The 25935-nt window shown below is 38.0% G+C and overlaps 1 protein-coding gene across 1 annotated transcript; it reads left to right on the top strand.

The window, feature by feature from the left end:
• Window positions 1-23: 23 nt before the first annotated feature.
• susd2 (sushi domain containing 2) lies at window positions 24-24470 on the top strand. The gene is made up of 14 exons (XM_030144306.1): window positions 24-317; window positions 1321-1519; window positions 1975-2123; window positions 2437-2794; window positions 3340-3541; window positions 4218-4303; window positions 4396-4664; window positions 5501-5644; window positions 6200-6352; window positions 7085-7336; window positions 8268-8546; window positions 8930-9106; window positions 19900-19996; window positions 23221-24470. Exons 1-14 carry the CDS (start codon window positions 248-250, stop codon window positions 23270-23272), a joined length of 2487 nt encoding a protein of 828 aa, XP_030000166.1. The 5' UTR covers window positions 24-247; the 3' UTR covers window positions 23273-24470.
• Window positions 24471-25935: the final 1465 nt, after the last annotated feature.

The following is a 25935-nucleotide window of genomic DNA, read 5'->3' as shown; positions in this document are numbered from 1 at the left end:
CGAGAGAGCATAACGTAAATCAAAACTTTAAAAATGTGACGTGAGAAAAAGCGGAATCTGTCAGTCCTCGTTAAAATTCATACTTTTAAGCAGTGTGTTAAATTATAACTTCATAACTGCATGCGGAAAGCCATTAAGTTTATTTGCATGACCTTGGACTCAGCACAAAGTCCAACCAGTGCAGTGTGAGTGTGACACACTATGGGAGTTCACATATTGTTTGTGTGTTCAGTCCCGCAAGATAAACATGACAGTAAACTACAGACTGACCGTTCTTCTTTGGGGATGTTTCCTTATTTTCTCATCTAAAACAGCAAGTAAGTTTAGTGTTATAATTTCCACGTTGTATTATTACTGTGTTATAACCTAATGGAGTAGGAATATAGTGCATTTTTGTCATTTCATTGTTTCACCTCTCAAGTCAGAATTATAATCATTCCTGCCAGTGTGTTACTGTTCTACATATGTTCTATTTTTAGATAATATTTTTTGCTGCATTAATATGCATGTAGAATTCTTCGACTGTGCAGGATTCCTTTTTTTTAACCACTTTTTTTGTGCAGTTTAATCTACAGCAATTAATCATGTTCTTAAAGAATATCCGTTCATTGTGGTGTCAGTGTTCTGTGAAAACCACATCTCTAATTTCCATGAACTTAAAAGAAAAACAGGCCAGTTTATGCTTTTTGACAAAGTTTTTTCCACTGAATCCAGGAGGTTTATTTAACTTTATTTATTTGATTTTTTTTATTTAACCTTTATTTACCCAGGCAAGCAATTAAGAGCTGATTCTTATTTAAACTGCAGCCTGATCAAAGAGCAATGGCTCCTTGAGGGAGGAGGATGTCACACTCAACTCATAAAAGAGTACTTCATCCTTCAGCTTATCACAGATGTTCAAAATGAACATATTTGGGAGATATGTGCTTCTCACTAGATACATTGCAATGTGAAAAGTAAAGTAATCGAGTGGAGTACAAAGTGCAAAATTTCCACTAAGATGTAGTGGAACAGAAACATAATGTAAGAAAAACATTTCAAATGAAGTACAAGTACCTCAAATTTGTAGTTACATAAACAGCTGCTTGTTTTTGGGCTAATATTACAACCCATGAAAGGGCCATATCTTTGGACTGTGTCTGGTTAAAAACCTATCCTTTGTTACATCCCAATAACATTTTTACTGCTTGTTTATTCTTTGTAGACTTGACAACTAATCAGTTAACCCTGAAAATCACCACCTGATTTCTGAACAATGAAAATAATGCTTACGTGCGGGTCAGTGATAAGTGATTTGTTTGTTTTTGCTTTATTTACCAGGTCAATCCTGCATGTCTAAATGTGGAGACATACTGGAGCAATGTTCCTGCCATGCAACCTGTGTGTCTTTGCAGAACTGCTGTGCAGATTACAACCAATCCTGTGTTCAGGTGACCCCTTACTCCAGCTCCATGCTGGGTGGAACAGCTCTCAGGATCCACAGTTTGCTCCTTCATCCTAATGAACGTGTGCTCTGCAGGTTTGTGTCTGTTCACACACAATGACCTTTGAAACACATTATGATCTAAGTCTGGTATACACCCATCATGTGAGTGTTTTCACAACAGCATTTAAAGTTAGATCTATTTTCAAGGAAGTGTTGTTGAAATTACAGCTGTTTATTCACTTAACACAGCAACAGATTACCTTAATGCCATCCAAAAAACACACTGAATGAAAGGTCAAGCAGTAATAATTGTTGAATGTAGTAGTACTATGTTAGTATAATATTTATAGTACATTTCACCTCTAATTTTGATTATTACTGCTTCATGACATGTTAGGATATTGTTGTATTATTTAAAGTTGAGACAAAGTAGTGTATTATTTGCATTTTCTACCTTGTTACCTGAATAAATCAAAAGGTCTAAGATATTTCATAGGTGTTGTGAAGCAACCAAAAGATGGATATTTCTTTTATTGATTTTGTTTCAGGTTCAAAGGTGAGATTGAAAGAAATGGATTTACTGATGCTGAGGGCCAGGCATACTGTGTCACTCCATTATTGTACGAGACGGGTTGGATACAGTTTGGTGTCTCAATAGATGGAATTAACTTTGACAGATCTGGAGAGTACTTGTCAGGTAAGGTGGTCAAATATAAAATGATCATTTTTGACATCCTAATATGGAACTATCTGAGATGTCGATTGATGCAGTTTGTTTTACTGTCTGTAAGGGTTAATTAAAGACCAGTTATTTTAGCAAATTATCACAATTTACATGACAAGTATTAACTGTTGCAACTTTAAAAAGTTAAAATGCCAGAAAACATTTGTAATAATTTAATTATGTGCCTTCTTCTTATACCTTTTGCTTTCAATCATCCAACTCTGATTACACCAAAACTTATAACATATATGACCCACTGAAGCTTTTCTGTTTTTCTCTTCATTAGTCCACCCCAGTAAAGCAGACCCTGCTTTTCAAGTCACCCTGGTGAATACAACACAGTGGCAGAACTATGGCATGCAGAACACAGCAGAACGGCTCAAGATGACTTGGAACAGCTCACTGATTGGAGCAGAGATGGTCAACATAGAACTGTGGGGCTACAAAGAGTTCAGCAGGGGCACAGAGGCAGGGACACATGGATCTGTATCATTTGAGGCGAAGATGAGCTATCTGTACTCTCTTGGCAAGAATCTGCCCAACACAGGTTCCTTTAGTTTTGTTCCTGAGCCATCGAAGGAGCACACTGACTGGGAGCTTGGGAATATCCGCATCACTGCTAGTTCTATATCTGATGGAGCAAGGTATAGCAAATTCATTCACATACAGTCAGTGTCAAAGTAGTTTTGTATAGTATTAATCTTCTAAAAGAACCAACTTCAAGCATCTTACTGCATTAGCCAATAGGTTACATTTTAGCTTTGTTAGCTCTTTTTTAGATAGAAAACAATCACACAAATCATCTCCATTTTCTGTACAGTATGTGTTAATAGCCGCACTAAAGATCTGTTTGGAATCACAAAACAAAGTCAAAACTATCACAGTTTAGTCTGAACCATGGAGCAACAAACAAATGTAGCAAATATTGTAACATAGTAGATTTATATCTTCAAAGGCTTTGTAATGAAACTCATAAGTGTAGGAAAAAATGCTGCGATTTCAGCATCAAATTCCATTCTTTTAATTTTCTGACAGGTCCTGCTTCCATGCTATTTCAAAGGTTATTGAAGGTAGTAGGAAAGTGTGATAGAAGTTTGTAAGCTGAATAAGTTGGGATGTCTTTCATATTAATGTTTTAGGAGTTATATCCCATTAAAGTAAACAGTAAGTTGTAATTGTTTGTTTACAGGGATGTTCAGGCGCTGTGGAGTGGAGGTCATGTCTTAGCCTGGCACCTGGAACAGGCTTTCAGAGATGACTCCACGGCGTGGGCCAAGAACAAGTGTCTGCAGTGGGACGACTTGGAGGAGAAGCTCCCCAACTTTCTGGATGAGCTCATTGACTGTCCATGCACTCTGGCACAGGCTCGAGCAGACACAGGCAGGTTTCATGTGAGTGCACTTTAACCCCTTTTCCTATCATTGTTAATGTGTTTATTGCTGCAGTTTCTCAGATTTGGATCAATAAAATCTATCTATCTGTCTATCTATCGATCTGTCTGTCTGCCTGTCTTTCTGTCTATCATTAAATTTAAAGAAAGCAGCAGGATTGTTGAAAAAGTCATATTCCCTATACTGCTGACAATAATGTGATTGCAATTTGACTTGGTTATCAAGGAAAATGGAAAAAGTAAAAGGATTTTTTTTTTTTTTTGGAATATGTTTTTTTCCTAACTCAAACTTACCACACTAGTATACAACCTTGATCCACAAAAAAATCCAAAAACAATTTTAAAAAATCTCTTTTATTTTTCCTCTCAGCACAGAACCACTGAAATCGCAATAATTCTATGCACACTTTGGACTTGCAAATAACAGAATTTGTTGTTGTGCAGCCCTACTTTTTGTCCAAGACGAAAGATGGAAATTAGCTTCTCTGCTAAATTTGGTGCATGCATCTTGTTCTTTGCAGCTAATGCCAGTACACACTGTCCTGTAACTAAATAATTAAATACTAAGAATACTAAAATACTTTTAATGTCAAACATATTGCTGTTGAGGTCATTGTGAATCACAGTCATTACTTGTGTCCTGTTGAGACTGATGTGTATTCACTGTGTGATTTCAGACTGACTATAGTTGTGATATTGAAAAGGGCAGTGTGTGCACTTATCACCCAGGTTGTGTCCACTGTGTCCGAGCAATTCAGGCCAGGTAGGATTGAGCAGGACAGAGATGAAGTTTTCACCTTTTTAATGATGAACAGAGACACATGTTATGATTTGAACGTCTCATCTCTGTTCCAGTCCTACACATGGATCGGGTCAGCAGTGCTGCTACGACAGTTCAGGTGATCTGGTTCTGACGGGGGATTCAGTTGGTGGCAGCACCCCAGACAGGGCTCATGACTGGGGCTCGCCTCCGTACAGGGAGCCCCCACGGGTACCTGGTTACTCCCACTGGCTCTATGATGTCATGAGTTTCTACTACTGCTGCCTTTGGTCTGACCATTGTCACATCTATTTCAACCGTCGACCTTCTAGCGGATGTCGCAGCTACCAACCCCCAAAAGCAGGTGAGACTAGACTAAACAACTAAATAAAGTGATCCAATAAAAAACAATAGCAACATCATCTTTAACAACACCTTTTACTGTTTGTTGTGTCAGTCAAACAAGGTCTGTGTACTCTACAAAATCCTTATGGACATTGAGGTGACACATAAAGCAGATAAAAGCTAACGGTGCAGATAATTATGGCCCTCGTAAGCCTAAGACCTCTGGGTTTTGTGGTTGAAGTCACTGTAAAACTGTGGCTTTTCTTTTTTTTTCTCTTTGCTTTCATTTTTTTTTTCTTTTTTTTCTCTGTTTTACCTTTTTTGTTCTATGAGTACTTTGCTATTTTCTTTTACTGTCATCAACTATGTCATGTAGAGCCAGAGGCAGGAGGATGAGGGGATGGGAAGAATGGGACATACTTAATGCTTCTGAAATTAAATATTCAAATGTTCAATGTAACTTAAATCTGCACCAAAATTTGATAAATAAATGTGTAAAAAAAAAAAAAAAGAACTAACTGGAAAAAAGCACAACACAAACTGCAAGGAATGCATTTGAGATCATTTCTTGAGTTCATATTTGTTAAATTATGCACATTGTTGTCTGCAAATAAGTTTTCAGGAGAAGTAAAAGAATTACAGACAGCAGCTGAGAGTTACTGTGAGATCTGGAAATGGTGTATATTAAATCATACATATGATACAGCTGAGAATCTGTTCTCCTGAGGCAAGAATTCAAATAGTGACGGTAAAGAACTGGCATTAAGTTGAAAGTGAGATCAGTATTTTATAGTGTGAAACAGAATAGGTATTCAACATTAATGCATCAGTGCTGTGTTTTCCAATGCCTCACAGCTGCTGTCCTCGGGGATCCACATTTCATAACGTTTGATGGCTTCAGCTACACGTTCAACGGCAAAGGAGAGTACTACCTTGTGTTGTCACCGCACAGAGAGCTGAGTGTTCAAGCCAGAACAGAAAAGGTGAAACTTAAGAAAGGTGAGTCCAAAGGTCTGGTGTTTTGTGTCCCACTTTTCATCACCATCGTACAACTCACTTTCAGTCTCTCGTTTATGCTTTATTTAGATGTAACTTTCTTCAAAGGGATTTATTTTTTATGGTTCAGTTCTTATTTTATCAGCCAGAAGACTGACCCCATTCTTTTAGACTTTACTCAGACATATTGATCTTGTTATTTTTACTGAATTTTGTTTGCTTTCCTTTGCCCACACTCTTCTCTTAAGAAGCATTTAAGACTCTTTCATAAGGGAAACATGCTGTGGTTGTAAAATGACAGGCTGTTTCCTTGTTTTTACTCACTATCTTATGGGGTGAGATATGGTGAAGAAGAACAGATGTTAGTTTTATTGGTTAGAATTTCCTCTAAGCCACTGGCCAAGTGACTCCGGATGGCCAGATGTTGTGAATATTGTTCTCATTACATCAATGAAGCAAAACATCTGGATTATTTAATATCGCAGATTAGGCAGTGATAAAATGATTAATGACTTCAGAATGCTTCCATTGTTCATTATCTATTTATTTACTACTAAGGTACCGTAGCCAACGCCACGCGGCTCTCATCAGTGGCGATGAAGGAGAATGCCTCTGATGTCATCGAGGTGCGTCAAACAGAGGGTCACCTACAGGTGCTGAGGAACCAAAGGGTCTTACCATTCACCGAGCAAAGATGGATGGACCTACATGGTACTTTACGATAGTTCAGATACTCTCAACTGGTTAAATCTGTACTAGATATTGCCGTGATTTTGTTTTTTCTTTCGTTAATAAAGGTGATTATAATAAAGAAAACCATAATCAATAGTAAACTGTAATTGCATATCACTTGATTCACCATTTCTTGTGCTGACATTTTCCATTAATGACAATATTAGGCATTAAAATATGAGAATGTTTTTTAAAGAAGATAATTATACTTAACTGCGCTGACTATTGAAATAACAATGTTTCCCCAACTTAGGGTCAGGACCCAAGGGAATTTGTTTTCCTGTTTCTCTGGAAGACTTATTAAATATTGACCTCAACAAAACTGTGTGAAATGTAGAGGAGAGGCTTCAGTTGCAAAATGGGTCAAAAATGTAAAAAGATTAAAAATATGTAAAACACACAAGACTTAAAGATATAGAGAAACAAAAACAATGTTATGGATAAAACAAGACTAAAAAGATGTTAAAAATACAAAAAGTGACAGCAAGGAAACTCAAAATCAGTGTTTTGACAGTAGGAAACTTACCAGAAATATACTGTAGATCTATGGGTTTTTTGGGTCCAGATGAGACACCAAATATCTCCTGTAAAAGTCTGGAAATCATTTATTTATAGTAATGTGTATTTAACACATAAACATTTTCAAATAAAACCAAATAAGAGTTAAGGTAAAAACAAACACAATCTTTGTTTGTTTTGTTTTTTTTGTAGGTGTGCTGGTCTTTTCCCCGAGTCCACAGGATGTGACAGTCATGTTCTCCTCTGGTGTGGGTGTGGAGGTCCATGTGCACGAAGGAACCATGGCAGTAACCGTCCTGTTGCCGACAGAGTTCACTAATAAAACCCAGGGTCTCCTCGGCCTGATGAACTCTGACCCCTCAGATGACCTGCTAACTCATCTGGGACACATCATCTCCTCTGCTGATGCCACAGCAGAACAAATCTTTACCTTTGGAGCAGGCTGTGAGTGTTCAAACTGTTTTGGTAAAACAGCAAGTAAACAGTGCTTCCTTCTAAATGGCCGCTGTATTTGAGCCATATTTGGCAAAACACTTTTACAACTGTGCACAGAAAGAAACAAGGCACATGTTTGGAGTTTGAGCAGCTTTACGGAGATACTGGGGTTTGTGACCATACAGCAGAAGTAAAACCACTTCTTTGCAACACAGTTATGGCCAGACCACATACATGCACGATAATAACGTTTCATCTGTAATTACAGTACATATACCCTGACTGAACTTTTGACTGAAATGAGCGGCTTATGTTGATTTGCTGCAAATGCTCAGGCTTTTGGAACTGAAGTTACTAATGGTATTGTCATAACGCTGTTGTATTCCTCTCAACGACACTGATACAAGAAACATGACATGCATCTGGTCTGTGTCCTGCACTACTGGGTCAGAGCTGTGTACTCTAAATATTTATTATAATTTATTTATTAGTTATTATTTTGCAGTTTTTAGACATAACTCTTGTCTATACTAACTTGAGGATTTTTTTTTAAAAGATATGTTGTGTTTTTACCTTACAAAAGTGCATTTGTGGATGTTTGCCTTTTTTTATATATTTAATTTTATGGTGCAACAGCAGATATTTTGACTAGTTGTAGTGCACTGACCTTGTTAACTTTTACATCACCTTAGTCAAATAAAGGTGAGAAAGTTTTCTGCTACTTTAATTGTATTATGATTTTTATTTCTGTGCTGAGACATAAAAAACATCAGCATTGAATAATAATTAAGTTTAACATGGTTTTCAACAAAACAGTTCAATGTCCTTATGGAAAAGAAGTTATATGATTTAATTCCCCTCCAGCATCTATAGAAATATTATTAGTTTCTAAAGTTTGTTTGTATGCCTTTATAGATGTTCTTCATCTCTGTTTTCATAGGGAACATTTCAAAGACGTCATCCCTTTTCACTTATGACTCCAAGTCCCTTTTGGACGACTACTACATCCCACCATCCCACGACTCTACTTTTTTCCCGGCCTTTTCCCTCCCTGAGAGCCCTGACGACCCTCTGGTGGCAGACATGTTGACCATGTGCTTTGGAGAAGGAGCGCGGTTCTGTAAATACGATACGTTGACCACACGCAGCCTGGCCGTGGGAAACTCAACGCTCAGGGTTTTCCAGAATCACCAAGCCTTGATTAAAGTCCTGGAGCCAGGTACAAAGTGACACAAAAGTACATTGATTTATTTGTGCTTTACACCCTAATTGTGTGACATTTACAGGCTCTCCATCTGCTTTGTTGAGAATTAATGATGACTTTTGATCAAAATTAGCAAATTAACACAGTATAGACTGGCTTTTAACCCTTAACACTGAGACACTATTAGGTTTTACATCTGTGGTCCTTTTATCACTATGTGTTATGTCTTATTGTTTTATGCATATTTAGGGTATTTGACTAAACTGTTTCTTATAATTTAATCATGCTTTTAGATGTAAAGCACTTTGGTCGTCTTCATGTTGTTGTAAAGTGCTATATGAATAAACATTGATTGATTGATTGATTGACTGATTGATTAATGCTCGTGTGTGTCTTAGTGGTGTCTTGTGGCTGGATTCCTGTGCCCCAAAGTGGAAAGAAGAATGGCAGTAATTACCTTGAAGGAAGCACCCTGAGCTTTTCCTGCAATGAAGGCTTTATACTGTATGGTTCATCAGAGCGCACATGTCTGGATGATGGAACCTGGACCGGAGAACAACCCTACTGTATAACAGGTTAGTTCTGACATCAATATACAAAAAAAAAAAAAAAGAAAGAAATCCTTAAAGAACAGTAATGTGTGTGACAAAAGACAAAAATATAAATGTTACAACACATGATGAAATACCTGGAAATAACTCAAACTACAAAAAACTCTCTCCTGGGGACCTTATTCTCCTTGGACTGTAAAGAGACATTGCATTCATTAGTTCTGCTGTTAGAAATCAAACCCGGAAGACAAAAGAGTATGTACAGCATGTGTGTAACAGCTTTGTTGTATTAACAAACATTCACATTTACATGCGTTTAATCTAAAACAGACTCTCCCTGTTTTTATTTGTCAGACCCCATGGCAATAACATCTTTAATACAAATAATTAAAATCTCACCACGATAGATTATAAATCTCAATTGTTTTTTTAACCCTTTATATCAAACTCATAGGAATACTCTGAAATTCAAAATTTCAACCTTAATGTGTCATAAGACTTAATTGGTTTTGTGAAATTTTTCAAAAAATGTTTTATTGTCATGTTGAAAATCACGGTCAGTGAAGTTACCATATTTGGTTCCTTGCCCATATGTGGCAAAAAAAATTAATAAATAAGAAAAATTCGAGAAGTATATAAAAAAATACAAGAAAAACACAAGTAAGGTGAAAGGAACATGTATTTCAGAACATTAGAACATCACTTTTAGAACATTACAACAACAAAAGCGCAGACCCAATCCCTGTCCATATCCACATTATCCCTTTGAACATCACTCCTTACATTAGTACCATTACTTCATGGTACCTAACAAAGCAGGTACACTCACTGTTCATGCAGAGGTGGACCTTACAGACCCTGTAGACCACATTAGACGTGAGATTGTTGCCTCTCTGTCCGCACTGGAACTGTTGCTGTCACTGTCTTTAAATATATATCAAAATTACCAAAAATAGTCACTTTATTGATAAAGGGTGAACTCTAAACCTTTTGAGTTTCATATGATACTGAATCAAAATCCAATGGCTGCCTGCAGAACTGGAGTTCATTTTTGCTCACTGAATATGTAAAGTTGTTGTTATTGAAGTACTGTATTTCAATGTGAGGTATACTTATTATCACCTGGTTGGAGTTACCTTTTCTGTTTGTCTTTAGATTTCACACTCTTTGCTTGTGATCAGCCTAAAAATCAGTCCATGCCTTCCCATGCTCTGTATTCAGCGTGACTGACAGTGTTCTGTTATGAAAACATCCAGGATCTTTGAGCATCATCTTCTTCTCCTCTGTTCTCTTTGAAAGTAGAGATTCAATAGACTCTGCTCTTGTTGCTCATTTAGACCATTAGCTATGAAGCTATAAACTTCTGAACCTGGATTGTCTCGGCTTTGTGTTGGAGAAATTGGAACCACCTGTGTCTCTAATGGTTTCATTCACCACCAGAACAGTGAACTCTCCGTGAGTGTTGTTGTAGTAGATGTCTTCTGCCTGCGGGTGGCAGTATTTCCCACTGGATTCTGTTTGTGGTGAAGCTTTTTGTCTCACCTTGTAGTTTGGGACTGGTCAGATTTTTTTGAACCCGGAAAAAGTAAGTGGTAAAGACACAGCAGCATTAACATAATTGGAAAGAATTTGAATTTTGATCACTTAGTTGGGAAGAAGACGACTAAATGTTCATAGTTTTTTGGTTTAATTTTAAGAAAATTTTGGCTTTCTTAGACCCATCAGCTAAAGTAAAGTGATAGCAGGCAGAGGCCACCTCTTTCATCTATTCATGGCTTCTGTCCAGTCCTCCATCTTGTCCTTGTTAAATCAGCAAACAAACTTCCTCTGGATAGTAATCCAGAATGAATAAATCTCCTAGATATCAGATTTGGAAACCCACTTAACAGACCGTTCAGTCACAGCTGGACACAATCGAACCTAACTCCTTCATTAGGAAAACATTAGGTTCATAACCTAGTTATCCAGTGGAGAACTGTTTAAAACTGGTTTTTATTAAGCAAAGTGTTTTTCTCTTTAATTTTTCATTCTTATCTCTCAGAGTCACATGCTTTCTGTCAGTCTTATTTTAGTTAGCCTATCACTATCACTGTTGGCCATGTTGTACCATTCACTTGACTCTTGAACAAAAAACTTTTTATACTTAATGATGTCCTATATACATTTCTGAAGAAAGAAAAATGGAACAAAATAATCAAGTGAGATATACATTTTTGACCATGTGCGTCCACATTGTTCTTGCGTTTATCCATTTGAAAAATGAGAGCATCTATTATTTATTTGCCATTTTTGGCAATTTGTCCTTTACTATGTCTGTGCTCTTACTCTTTTGCAGGCAACCATAAGCTCACAAAGAAACAAAATGGGCCAAATGCTATAAAAAAAATTCAGTTTAACAATAACAATATTAACCTTCTGGGGCTTAAGCCAATTTCTTTACTATCTCTGGCTGGCCTAGTCTCTTTGTGTTTTAAATCTAGGCAATAAATTGAACCAACACAGTAAGAGGAGCTGGCAGTAAAAGTAGTGACAGTAAAATATCTAAAGGTTATGCCCATATATTGAAATGTGTCTGTAACACTTGATGATTTATTCAGTATCTATTGTACTAAAACTAAATCATGGTTGGAAATGTTCTGGGAACGTCCTGCAGAAGAAAAGTGAAAACCCTGTGTCAGCTGTTTCATCATACATATCGTGTACTGTGCCCAGTCATTATTTGAGACCAGGAGAATGCTTTTTATTCTGGTGTTTAACCAAGATACAAGTTGTTTCTTTGTACAACTTCTGTTATCAGGGTTATCAGACTAGACCTGCAGCATCTAGTGGATTAACACTGGTTGATTTTTTTTTTTATAAGGATAATAATACTTGATTTTACCTAAATCAATTTTCCTAATTTCAAATGTGGAATCAGAATTTCTCCAGCACATCAGGATTTTGAGTTATGGACAAAGTATCATATAGCAATTAGAAGCATATCACAGAAGCGTTTTAGTTCTATAAACGTAAGTGATCAAAATTCAGATGGGTTTCAATACCTGAAAGAAAAATGTGGTGCAAAGTGTTTCAGAGTTTCAAACACTGGGTTTCCCTCAAAGTTCAGCTATAGAATTTACAGCTTGAGATTCATTTGTACAAGTTGCACATTTTCCAAGCAAATACAAGCTCTAGATTATGACCAACTAGTTGAGGACATATTAAGAATCCAAAAATGAGTTTCCTTCTGTCACCTCTTGACTTTTTTCCAGTTCAGGTTGGGTCACGTGATGAGTATGGTGAACAGATTCGTCCAGATATTTCTGAAATGGAAGCCAGTTACCAAGGGGCTTCGATGCAAATATAAGGGAGATTACTGTTTACCCCTCCAGCAAGAAACTGTCACAGCTCACAAGAACATTTTGGAACATTTGTGAGCTAAGGTGGTAGACTGGTATTTACGTTTGGTCTTCATTGGGCTTCATGTTTGTATCTTTAAGGATATACAACGAGTTTAGCACATATCCTGAATATGAGGTGATGGTGCAATCCTGATATGATCGAGAAATTCTGGTTACATATTTGGAATCAGCAGCAGTGGAGGAAATACTGAAGCTTAGTACTTAAGTAAACGTACAAATATCCTGCAAAATATATACTCAAGTAAAAGTAGAAGTACTACATCAACAATCTTACTTAAATAAAAGTAAGTATTTACTTTTAAATTTACTTTACAGTGTTTTTTTAAGTAAAAATACTCAGTGTCTAGGCTGTGCCATTTTTATACAGAATGTATTTTTACTGGCTTATGCCTCTGTCGATGTCATTGCTTGTAATAATTACAACCAGCTATACAGTATATGTGTATTTTAAAGGTTGGTGTACTTATTGTGCGTGCTGTCAGCAATTCTGTTTGTACTCTAACTTCTAATTCTGTGGATGACAAGTTATCTACTGGGTGTTACCCACTAATTTACCATGAAGTTAAACCAATTAATACGGCCAAGGATGGCTTTCTAATTCAGAGCTGGAGGGCTCAGGCTCGTACTCAGTCGATGTTGGCTCTGTATCCATATTGAATGTCTTGTCTTCTTCTCGGAATGAAGCCAGTCCACACGCTCGTGCTGCTACCAAATACGCTCTGCCATCATTGGAGCTAATAGAGTCACCTGAATGGTTGGCAATGGCAAACAACGCCGCAGAGCAATCTGTACACAGGAAAAAATACTGAGCATTTTTTCCAGAGTCAAAAGTATCTTCCTCAAACCGAGTAAATTTGGCTCTATATTGAGTGTGCAGAGCTCTACCCAAAGAGTAATTTTTACTCTTTTTAGAAAGGGACCAAGTGTTACCTGAGCAGAGTAAAATTTTCTTCAATTTGAGTAAATTTTACTGAGGCAAATTTCCTGTGAAGGCTAATTATTTTTTCAATCAAGATTTTGAGGGAATTGTGTTCACAAAATTTAATGAGTAACAGCATAAATTCTAGAAATGTAGTGGAGTAGAAAGTAGAGATAATTCCCACAAAATGCAATGGAGTAAAATCTAAAGTATGCATTATTGTTTTTACTTAAAGGGGTCATATTTTGCTAAACCCACTTTTATTTGTCTTTGGCAGATTTATTTGTATTTGGACCCTAATAGTTCAAAAAGTTTGAATTTAAACCCTCCAGGTGCTGCAAAGCTATTTTTATATTCATTTTGGCAAAAATCAAGTGGATTTCTACAACCCGTTTTAATTCCTGCTTAATTTGTTACATTTTATAGCTAGTTACATCACGACATTTGCACATATAAGATCAAGACTTCTGACGACCATTTCTCCAAATACGCCATAATTGTTTATCAGCAGCAGCGGTTGTAGTAAAACCTGAAAATATGTCCAAACTTCGAGCTGATTCTCTAAAATGTTCAGTTGTTGGTTGTATTAACAAACACAAGTGGCTGAACGGGACAGAAAGCACTGTCAACAACCTGGAGGGGGTGGGCCAACAAGTGGCTCATTTGCATTTAAAGGGCCAGTGCTCAAAAAACGATCTTTCTGGTGTCATTACTCAGAAATAGGGTTGAAGATGGACCTGTGGAGTTGAATTAATGAAGAATTCAGACCCAAGCATAGCATTTACAGTTTATATAGACCACAGGGAAATGTTTTAAAAAGCATAATTACATTTAAAAAAAAAAAAAAAAAAAAAAAAGCAAAATATCACTCCTTTAAGTAAAGTATTGGCATGTAAAAAATTTACTGAAGCACAGTAAGTCCAACTACTTTGTTACATTAAACCACTGGGAATCAGCCTATCTGATTTAGTTCAGATCAAATGTTTTTCCTCCAGTAGCAGATGAACCGTTTGTTGTCCGTTATAACCAGTTAGCTGTCAACTATTAAAAGAATAATCCACTGTTAACCAATAACATTTGAGGATGTGATCTTGGGAAACTTCTCACCAAATTTTCTCACATCTGCTACACCAGTTACAAAGATAATTAATAGGTTAAATAATAAAGATTAAACATATTCTCCCAGGTCATCTTTGTACATGATCATAAAATGTGGAAATGAGTATTGGCATGTTTGTGTGAGTTATGTGAGGTTTGTGTCAAGCACGATGAAACTCCAGTTGATCATGTTTTGTGGCATTACTGCAGTGAATGTTCTCATGAATGCACGCTTAGCTTTCCCCATTGTGTATTCAAGAGATGTGGGTGTGCCTGAAGATTAATATAAAGTCACAGCCACACAACTTTTTCACACACTATCTATGGATCAGTGTGAGATGGAGCTGTAGTTGTAAACATACATGCTACACACACTCATAGGCCTGTGTGGCAGCAATCACACTTGGCCCTACATTCTCATTACACAAATCAGAGTGAACAACTGTCAACATGACCTGAGGTGTTCAGTGGCAGGTGTTGCATGAGCTGTTACCTCCGCTTTTCTAAAGTGACCTCTAGCCAAGTAAACAACACTAAATACAGACTTAACAGGAGACGCCCAGAGTGAGCACTCCTCCTCCCCATCTTTGAATCACTACATGATGAGATGAAAAGATGAAAACAGTGTGCCGCTTACAAACTAACACTGCAGCATCCAGTTTGTATCCTTCTATTGAGACGATTTATGAGTGGGTGGTTAAAATGACACCTGTCAGCAGAGGTGACAGTAAGTCCCTTCAATCAAAAGTCAATCTCCATATGAATATCTTCCATTGCTGAAAGCCCCACCTGTATGAGATGGATTATAACTCACTGCCATACTTGTCAATGAGCTTTTAAACTGCCTTTAGGCTTTTGACAGGGGCGTGGTGGATTGTGATGATCAATGTTAATATCTTTGGCTGGAAAGACAGGAGTGTTGGAGAGGTGAGGGTGGGGTTTGGATAAAAGACCTTAGAGCGTTTTTGATCTCAGTACAAACAGGCCTATGGGAGACTTGAGAAGTTTAAGGTTATACAATATACTAGCTCAGCTGCGTCTTGTCACGGTCCTCTGAAAAACAATAGCTCTGGTCTTGTATCAGATGCATGCTCCAAACAGGATCACCCCACTTTAATAGCATTATAATATTAATGGAGTTCCTTGGGCAGAGGAGAAGAAAGTGATTAAAAGGAAGGTGACAGCTGCCAGGGAGGGATAGAGTGATTTTCACAGGGAAAAAGTGACGTGGGTTGCAAGACAAAGCCTCACTTAATTTTCTGCCCATGGTTCCGTTCTCAGATTCCCCCTGAGATAGAACAGCCGGGAGCTGAGAAAGAGGCAGAAGTTGTTGGTAAATGCAGGTTGCGTAGAAGAAGGACTTGTTGAAATGCCAAGCAAGGGCATCCAAAGACTTTACAGCACACACTTTTAGTCTTTATATGGCCTTTTCGGTGAATGAACACAAGGTGTCTGTATGAGAAACTCTACTTAACAGGATTGCTGTGTTTTCTGTCACGGCTCAGTCTCTGATTTTCGTCGCTTCCCTTTGTTCCTATTCTTTCTTGTGTTTGAAATTTGCTTTTCCTTTCACTTCGATGACTTGGAAATACTTGCCTGATTGAAAAAAATACCCTCTTTTGATGAAGAAGGAATAGAATAATCTATTTATTGGCATATCTGAAAAATATAAAAGAACAATAAAACAACACAGCGCAAAATCTTATGCACTACTTTTAAAAATATATTGTCATTTTTCCAACCGTGTTAGTTTCAGTACTTTTGACAGTGACTGAGGTAACTCCAATATGTCACAATCATATATCATGCCCACACAAGAAACCCATACAATTATTGGATTTATGCAAAAAATAAAATAATCAAAACAGACATTTACATACAGACACATCTGCCTTAGGGTCTAATGCAGACCACATGAAAGGTTAGCTGTTGGAGCTCATACCTTTAGACACTTACCTAACAGAGCTGCTGCTGCTGTTTTCAGTCGACTCTAGATTCTTGGGTTTTTCCCCAGAATATGTGTGGGTATGAATGTCTAGTCTCAACGGGGGGAAAAAAACAGGTTTAGAGATGAGAAATGTTCCAATTAAGTACTACCTTTGAGTGTGTTGATGCAACTGTTTGGCCGGTTAAGTTTGTACATGAAATATTTGATGTGTGAAGTTCAACATTGCATGGTTCAGATTCCAAAAATACTTCCATCTGTCACATTAAGACAGACAGGATAAGATATCAGATGACAACAGTAGCATGTTATAGAGACAACACAATGTTACTAGGAGAGAGAGAGAAAGAGAAAAAAAACAGAATTATTTTCAGATGATATCAGCTCTGTTGTAAGGGGTCATCCCTATCTAGAGAAATAATCTGTATGATAAGAGTATAGCTTCAGGATGTATGGGCGTGGGATGCTTGTGAAAACACTCTTGGATTTATGATTTTATGATGATCATCTGTTTGCAATTTTTTGCGAGATAAACATTGAAGAAGTTGTTTTAATCATTTCAAAAGATCATGAGATCAGAAATTTTAATCACCCAAGTGGGGAGATTTTGTAATAAATTGTAGGAATAATATGAAAATGTAAGACAAGCTGTGGCTGTGTGGAGAAGAGGAGGAGAGAAATAGAGAAGGATACACTGTCATGTCTGAATTGAGTTGCAAGCAACTTTTGCTGTTCTCAATTAGTGTCATCCTGTTTAAGTCCAGCCCAGTGATTTCTGTCATGTGTTAATCCTCTCTCAGTGGAGATGTAATGGTCCAGGCCGAGTGCTATTGCTCCCTGGAGCTTAACTATGTGATCAATGCTGGGGGGGTAGTGAAGTAATGAGATCGCTCTGGAGTTTGGCCAACAGAAAAAAGGTGACTGTTAACACTGAGTGACTGCCAGTCCTCCACATGCTCCCAGCACAATTATACTCGGGGCAGCTTGTCGTACTGATGCCCAAGGCTTTAGTGTCCAGCAGATTGATGCCAGTTCTGCTGCAGCCAGGCTTGGCCGAGTGTAGCAAAACTGACTGGCTTAAAAACTAACAGAAATAGCTCTACCTGTGGGTGTGCATGTGTGTATTTGTGTATGACATACCTGGCATATGTTTGTACATTTGTACATTAGGAGGAGGATAATTACCTCCAAAATAATGTCTGCATCTTTAAAAGGAAATAAAAAAAACACTCTTGGCCCAGTGTATCACATGAATAGTCAAGTACAATGGAGAATGGTTCTCTTGACTTGCCAAGACACCAAGGAAAGTTCAAGATGTCTTAATTTGATCACTGTATTACCTAAGTGCAAGCGCAAACACCGCAAAGGCAATTGCTGGGAAAATCCAGCAAATATATAGTGGGCTGTACCAGGTCATGTGTTTTATTCTGTTTATATGAGGCCTGTGCATCGTTCTGTTTTGTTTTGTGTGATCCCCTTGGTAATAAAACAGTAAGTCATGAAACTGCAGATCTGCTGGCACGGAACGTAGCCTTGTGCAGGACAGCTGTGCTTGACCTGCATAAAACACGCACAGGGAGGAAAAGTAGTGCAACAATTTATGCAATATTATGCAGTTTGACTTATACATATTTGAACAGTGCTTGTTTCAACGGACTAAATTTAGCAAAGCAATAGACTCCCATTAATAATTACTGATGCTGTTAATTAATGAAGAAAATGAGGTCAAAAATCCGATGTGCAATAAAACATAATGTTTATGTAACTGAAGACATTGTAGAGTTATGAGCTGGGCTGCAAATGTTACAATTAAATGTGTACAAATGTGTAATACAATGCTGCCCATAAAATTGGAGTAATTTTGTTTCAGACAGATTCCTTTTTATTCCTATTTATACCCATCAGTAATCACCTTTGATTTGATGAAATGATTACATACCTCGTCAAAAATAAATGACTTTGTCCCAATAACTCCATGAGAAGAGCTAAAAGATGTTTCATTCCAACTTCATGAGCAACTGTATATACTCTATATACAGTCTAACAGTACACAACATGTCTAAAAATGTTAAGAGCAATTTTATATATATTCTTTTGTTTACTTACATAACAGGTTAAAAAATGTTTGAAATGTTAGATCTTGCAGACAACGCAGTAATCCATTTGACTAGTGTCTGACTAATTGTTAATGCAAACTGCAAATGTACTGACTTTGGTTGTATAATGTTGTAGCTTACCTACTACTGTTACCAAGTTAACCTTGAAAATGATGTAACCTAATGTCATGTGGAGCTGTTTCATTAGAACAAAATTGTATGATGTGAATATATTTGAATAAATATGTAATACTTTACTTCATCTGTTAAGATAAGATAAGATATGCCTTTATGCGTCCCATAAGGGGAAATTCCTGAAACAAACATAATATTGATAGTGACAATCATCAATCTAATAGTGGAAATTACATGTTATGAATTGAATTTACTCTGCTGCTCAAGGACAATTCTTCTGTAAGGACAGTTTTTACTCTACACTGCAGTAAGCTCTAGTAATATGCGCCTTGTCACTTTTTACTGCACCTCTTATTTATAGTTAACTTTACAGCTACTTTATATACTATACTTTAGGTTATATACTCTAGAATTTGCAAGTAAATACACTTTATTTACATAGCACTTTTGACAGAAAGAGTTTGCAAAATGCTTCATAGTAAAATTATTTTAAAAATTTTTTTAAAAAAAAGTAAAATAAATAATATCAAAGACAGACATGCTCTATCTTTTACAACTAACGCTAATTATGCTAATTCTTGTAGCACACTGTATTGTTCGAAGCACCATAATTTTGTTGCTCAGGACTGTGTAATTACAATATATTCTATTCTATTCTATTCTATTCTATTCTATTCTATTCTATTCTATTCTATTCTATTCTATTCTGTTCTATTCTATTCTATTCTGTTCTATTCTGTTCTGATTTAACCACCAAGTTGTCACTGTTTTATTGATCAGACAACTGTTTAGCAACACATACTTTCAATAGCAACATGCAACCAATGGTTAATCTGCCATGTTCACCAAAAACTGGGCAAGTTGTATTTTTTTGTTGTTGTTGTTTGTTTAATCCTTTATTTGCCCAGATACTGTAAAACTGGCTGAACATGCATGGTATACCTCAGCCACACCTAACTACATGCTCAAACTGTTACACTCATCTGTACCTTGGAGAGACAATCAAAGTCTTCTGTTTCTGTTCAAAGAAATTATTATTGTTGATTGTTTTTTTCTTGCAGTATTCCCTCATGCTTGAACTTCTAACATAAAAGCTTCCCCAGTTGCCCTATGGTTTTTGTATTGATCCAGATATAACAGATGTGGGTGATGGATGAAACAGAAGGAACGGTGCCTCAGAGCAGTGACTGTGTTGTCCTGTGCTGCTTTCTGATATTTTACAGACAACAAGGTCGGGTTCGTACTCGGGGCCGTTGGTTCCCTCTCTGCGTTCGTCACGATGGGAATAATGATCAATCTACACAACAGAAAACAAGACAGGTAGGTTTACCCAAGATACGCTTCAAAGAAAAATCAATTTCTCTATACTGCTGGTACAGCAAACTGCATTATAGGGAACAAGAAATATTAGAAAAGCTGATATTAAATCAGTGTCAGGACACCAAAACCCATTCTCTTCAAGCTGTGTTCTACACTTGATTGCAGCTCCAGATTAATTCCTGTTTTTCTCTTAATTACCTCCGCCAGGAGGTATTGTGATCACTTTGCTTTGTGTGTTTGCGTGTTTGTTTGTTTGTTTGATTGCTAGCAAAATAACTCAAAAAGTTATGGATGGATTTTCAGGAAATTTTCAGAAAATGTTGATACTGGCACAAGGAACAAATGATTAATTTTTGGATGTGATGGGGGGGGGCGGGGGGGGCAGAACTGTCTTGGTGGAGGTCTGCGCTCTCCGAGTGCTTTTCTAGTTTAAAACTGTGAATATTACCTGTTTGTTATAGTTATTTTACTTCCTCCGTTGGCCTGGTTTGACCTGTTGCGTAAGGAGTTAGTAGTAGCCCAGTGGTTTAGATGTTAGTAGTAGTACTGAGAAATGTGTGAGAAATTAATCTCCTTTTGTGATGCTGTTTCAGTTGGGATTATATTCACCTTTGTACTGTGTGGTATTGTAGGAAGTTTGGTATCTAAGAAACTTTGGCTCTCTTCCAGTCTTGCTTCCTTTCATTCTAATGGGAAGGCATCCACAGTGCAAACATTGAATTGTGAGACAAATCATTGCTTGTGTCTTGTTCATAGGCCTCAAGCAATACTGCCATATATCTTATTTAGTCTTTGAATAGATAGATTATTGTGCCGGAAATGGGAGGCATTTTGTGTCTTGTGAAAACCGGTGCATAGCTGGAGGTCTTCTTTTTCTCCTGATAGTTTAAACCTTTTTGCTGAAGGAGAAGACACAAAATCCCTAACGCTATTAATCCCATCTGCTTGTCTCATGTACAACATGTTCCAGCATTATAACCATTACTCATAAAAAAAATGTCCTTTCAGATCTGATCAAACCAATAAACCCATGTAGCCTGTGGGGTCACACTCATGACATGAGGTTGGAGAAACAAGAGGCTAACAGTAGTCCTAGCTCCTGGGTGTATACAAGCAAATTAAAGGCTTGTTTTATGGCCACATAGGCTTCATATGGGCTTTCCCCAGCCATAACTCCAGCAAGGGGAAGAACAAAGATGGATGTCTGGAGTCAAGGGCGACCTCCTGCTTCCAGCAGCACCTTGGGCAGGCAGGCAATGAAAATGCTCACTTTTCAAGCTGTGAGGGCAGGGAGACAGCACACCTGCCCTCTCAGGAAGCCTTGATCCTGGGAGGCCAGGTGTAAAAAGAGATGAAGAGTGTCAGAGGGTCTGCAGATGTGAGGCAGGTGATGTCACACACACAACACACTGGTGCATATGTTGGAGACCGAGGACACACACAGCCAGGAAATACACTGTGAATTCAGAATCCTAAATGTATAAAGAGACATCTTATACATTCCTTGTGGGTGAGCGCTCACACCTGTGCAAATGAACACATTAAGAAGTGCACATACATGACCACCACCTCCCACCAACAAGTGCAGACACATTGATTCCCCCCAACATCAGAGGCATAGCAGGATGGGAGTAGCAGGGGTCTTACCGTATTTCAGATCATGTCTGGGTTGCGTGTCTGGAAGATAGAAGCAGTAATATTGCACTACTTTGTGTGTGTGCGTGCGTGCATGTGTGTGTGTGTGTGTACGTATGGCATGGAGGTAATGTAGGTAGCGGATGCCTCCTGTGCCTCAGTTCTCTCTGTCTCAGACTCAGACTTGCCGGGGTACTTTCCACATCTAGGGTTACTCTGCAGGTTTCAACAGGTTTAAAGGCAGTTCACCACAGGAGTGAGAAAGTCATTACACTGTGAGATGTGTGTGTGTGTGTGTCTGTGTTTGTGTACGATCACGTCTCTACTGCTATATGACACATCAAAAAGCTATAGGGGGCTCTGTCTGAACTTGGATAAGAGTTGAAAATAGTGTAAAGGACTGGAAGAGGAAGCTTCTGTAACAGTCTCACCATCAAATGCTTCTAAATTCTGGTAACTTGTGTGACACAGGCATGTGGCACCTGGTGTTAAAAAACAACACCAGGTTAATAAATACTCACTGATTAGCACAGACAAGAGTGGAAATATTTTCATTACTGAGTCTAACAGAATAAACTGTGTCCCTTTTAAGCACCAGAGCTCTGCAGTTATAGGTATTTGTACACAACGCAAAGTAATTGATCTAGGTAATCTGTACCACAAATTAAAAGTTGGATGAGAAATGTATTTTTATTTTTGATAATTGTGCTTAGAGATATTTTGTGTTATAATTTGCAGAATATGAACAAATGCACAGTAAACAGTGCATAGCAGTAAATGTACAATAGAATAGCAAAACATTATTTTTAATTTTCTAAGATTGTATGTAGGGGTTTAAAATGAACAAAATGTAAAAATAAAAGGCTATATCACACTTTTATACATGTTATCCACCTGGTCAAAATAAAATGTCACATAATGATCCATTTCCAGGTCAGGAGGAGAAATGTCCCTGAATTTCCCATGAAATATTGTACATACAGATGAAGTGAAGTGCTCCAGGGTGGTTTTTTGTTGTTGTTGTTTGAGTCAAACAGTCACTGAGCATCTAAAATGTGTCTCTTCATGGTCAACACTTGACCTGTTTTCACAAGACGATACCTTACTAGTTTAAGTACCATCGTAGGACTGAAGCACACATGTCCTTCAGTGTTTATGTTCGTTTTTAGCCAAGTATCCCTAATATGTCACTATGTTTTACAAGCCCTGTTAATAAAATCCCGTTAATAACAATAATAAAACTACGTTATGGAGAATTAAGCTGAAATTGTTCCCTGCCCTGATGCAAGGTCACCAGACAATGCAGAAGAGTACTGCGGTCAGTTTTGATTAAACAAGTGTTCTCCATTACTTCACTCATTCAACTCCCATGAAGCAGCAGGGGAAGCTCCTTGGATTTCCACAATAACTGAGGAAAGGAAAGGTGAGGGAAATCCTTTTTAAAATAAAGACTGTTGTACCTAAAGGGGAGCCAAGGTGTCAAAAATTGTGTCCTTTTCTTGCCCTTTACATATTTTTTTCCATCCATCCATTTTTTGTGAACACTTTGTTTTTTCATTCTTAATTTCTCATGTTGTTTCTGTTTTCAGAGAGAGAAAAGAGAAGCTGGACCAGATGGAGATTCAAGAACAGACTTGTTAAACCATCAAAGTAATTTTTTACTGGATTAAGGATCACACCACTCCAGAATGAAACCAACAATATGTGGCAACAATTATGCTTAGAGCTCAGGAAATCGTATTCAGTTGTGTTTTTCATTGAGCCAATAGTCTTCTTTAGTCTTCTTTTGACCTGTTGACCTGATCAGGAGAACCTCAGGCACTACTTAATCTTTCAGCGTTTTGTTTTTGCTTCATGTTTTCCTTCTTGTTCTGTTTGGAAAGCCTCCAGGTTGTGGTAAATGGCGCATGGGATGAGGATTGACTGTAGTGAAGAGATGAAAAAGTGTCATGCTTGTTTTTATATTCCTGTTTTGCATGACTGGAAGTCTGATCTTCACTTAAAATGAGAATTGTATAAATACTACGCTGAGATATCATCATTACAATCAACACTCCCTTCTCCCGTTCAGTTTTAAACAGGACCAGATGTCTTCATATTCATGTCAAATGTGAAGTGAACCTGATCGGTTTTTTGGTTGAAAGACTTTGCAGCCTTTGTGTGGCCTCACAGCCTTCAGTCAAACGAAGGGTTTTGCTGAGTGACTGAGCCAGAAAAATCCACAAATGTTACGAAAAGGTCACCATTTGCTTTTCCACTGTATCGACCTTTGTTAAGCTTCTTTTCTTTTTACTGTTACATCTGTATCTGTACTTATTCCTTAAAGCAATGATTGATGGAATGCATTTATATTTTTTATTAAGGTTCAGTGTGTGACATTTAGTCCAAGTTTCAGATTGAAACCCACTGACTACCCCCCTCCCCCTCCCCTACAGTGGCAGCAGAAAATACGGAAGTCCCTCATTACAGTCAGTATTTTTTACTGTCTTTTTTTTTTCTTTAAGGAGTTATGACTCTGGTACACAGTCCTAGTATAGTATATGATGTAATGCACCTTAACACTAGACGCCACCTGCCATAAAATGGAAAAAAAAGAAATCAGTTTGGAACTACTGTAAATACACTGCGTCATAATATGGCAGACATTATGGCAATAACCCACTCCCTGTGTCGATATGAATGGCTCGTTCTAAGGTAACAAAAAAGTAACCCAGGTGACTATACACTTCCAAAAATGTTCATTAATTCATTTGTTATCTGAACCCGCTTTATCCTCACTAGGATTGCTGGAGCCTATCCCAGCTACTTATGGGCGAGGGTGGGGTACACCCTGGACATGTTGCCAGTTCATCACAGGGCTGACATATAGAGACAAACAACCAATCACTCTCACATTCACACCTATGGGCAATTTAGATTAACAAATTAACCTATCAGTGCATATCTTTGTATGGTGGGAGGAAGCTGGAGTACCCGGAGACAACCCATGCAGACACAGGGAGAACATGCAAACTCCACACAGAAAGGTTCCACCCCTTCCAAAAATGTAATCATCATTATTATATTCTGTTTCTGATGTTATATCCTGCTAAATGTTGCACACTGCACCTTTCAAACTTTGTGAGCAAATCAATAAAAGCAGTTTCAAAGTTTAGATCCTGTGTAGTTTCATATTAAAAACTGTCTCTTTTCGCAGTGCTCAGACAAAAAGAACCATCCCTACTCCAACCCAGCAGGCGTGCGTTGTCTGATCCAGCTGCACGCCCCGTCGGATAGGCCGTCATCTTGTGTTACCCTGCGGTCCTCTCCAACTACTTTGAACCTGACTCTTCTTTTCCAAAACAAAGCCCTTGGGGGTTTGAGGAAACAGAGTGACAGGGTCCTACGTGTCTGATCCCTGGGAGTGATAGGAGGGGGTCCAGCAGGGGAGGAAGACGGGTTCTTGTTGGAGACTAATTGAAATAACCTGGCCTGCTGGACGTTGAAGGCTTTGAAGTTTTCTGGTGCATGTGTATGCTGTTGCCTAACTAGCTGTTGTGCAATGCTGTATCCATTACCGGCTCCTGCAGACCATTGTTGCTGTGTTGATCTGCCTCAGGGGACCCCATTGTTTTTTTTTATTTTTTAACCCTAACCCTTACATATTAATGTGCTTTACAAGCATAAAAAGGTACACATATACCCACTTCCCCCTGAAACAGGTCATGATGCCCCCACAAAGAACATGTAAGCTGCCCTGCGTGTTGCTGTTCCAGGTCTTTCTACTGTTACAGTATCAGATCAGATTGGCTTACTCGCTGTATAATCTCCTAACTGGGTGCAAATTTCTCCGCTTTCATGTGTCAGTCAGTGCTTATAAGAGAGGCAATGGAGCAAGCTGCTGCGTCTGTTTGCAGAGTCAGATGCTGATTAACTGCGAATAGATGAAAGTCGAGGTTTTTCATCTCTGTGGGGGCCTGTTCTAACCGTGAATGTTTACGTCGCTTATCATCTCAGCAACCCGGCGTAATTAGTTCAATCAAATTCAAACACAAGTAAATGCTAATGGGCTCTGTGGAAGCCTGTTGCTTTCACGTGGGACTTTTCCCATTTCTCAGATCTGCTCTACAGCCCTGGATTATGAAGAAAGGCTTCAGAAGTGGCTTTGGATGAGGCTTTTGTTTTGGGTGTGCTTTTTGTTTCATGTCAACTCCAGCTTTGCAGGTGTGCTTTGTCCCATACTTCCTAATACCTCGTGGTTGAATTGTGCCTTCTGATGTTAACTCCTAATTTGAAGGTCTTGGTTTCAGGATTAAGATGTTTGC

The sequence above is a fragment of the Sphaeramia orbicularis genome, chromosome 9 (genome assembly GCF_902148855.1).
Source record: "Sphaeramia orbicularis chromosome 9, fSphaOr1.1, whole genome shotgun sequence".
Classification (NCBI taxonomy): Eukaryota; Metazoa; Chordata; class Actinopteri; order Kurtiformes; family Apogonidae; genus Sphaeramia; species Sphaeramia orbicularis.
Note: the sequence above shows the minus strand (reverse complement) of the source record. Positions and strands in the feature narration are given on the sequence as shown.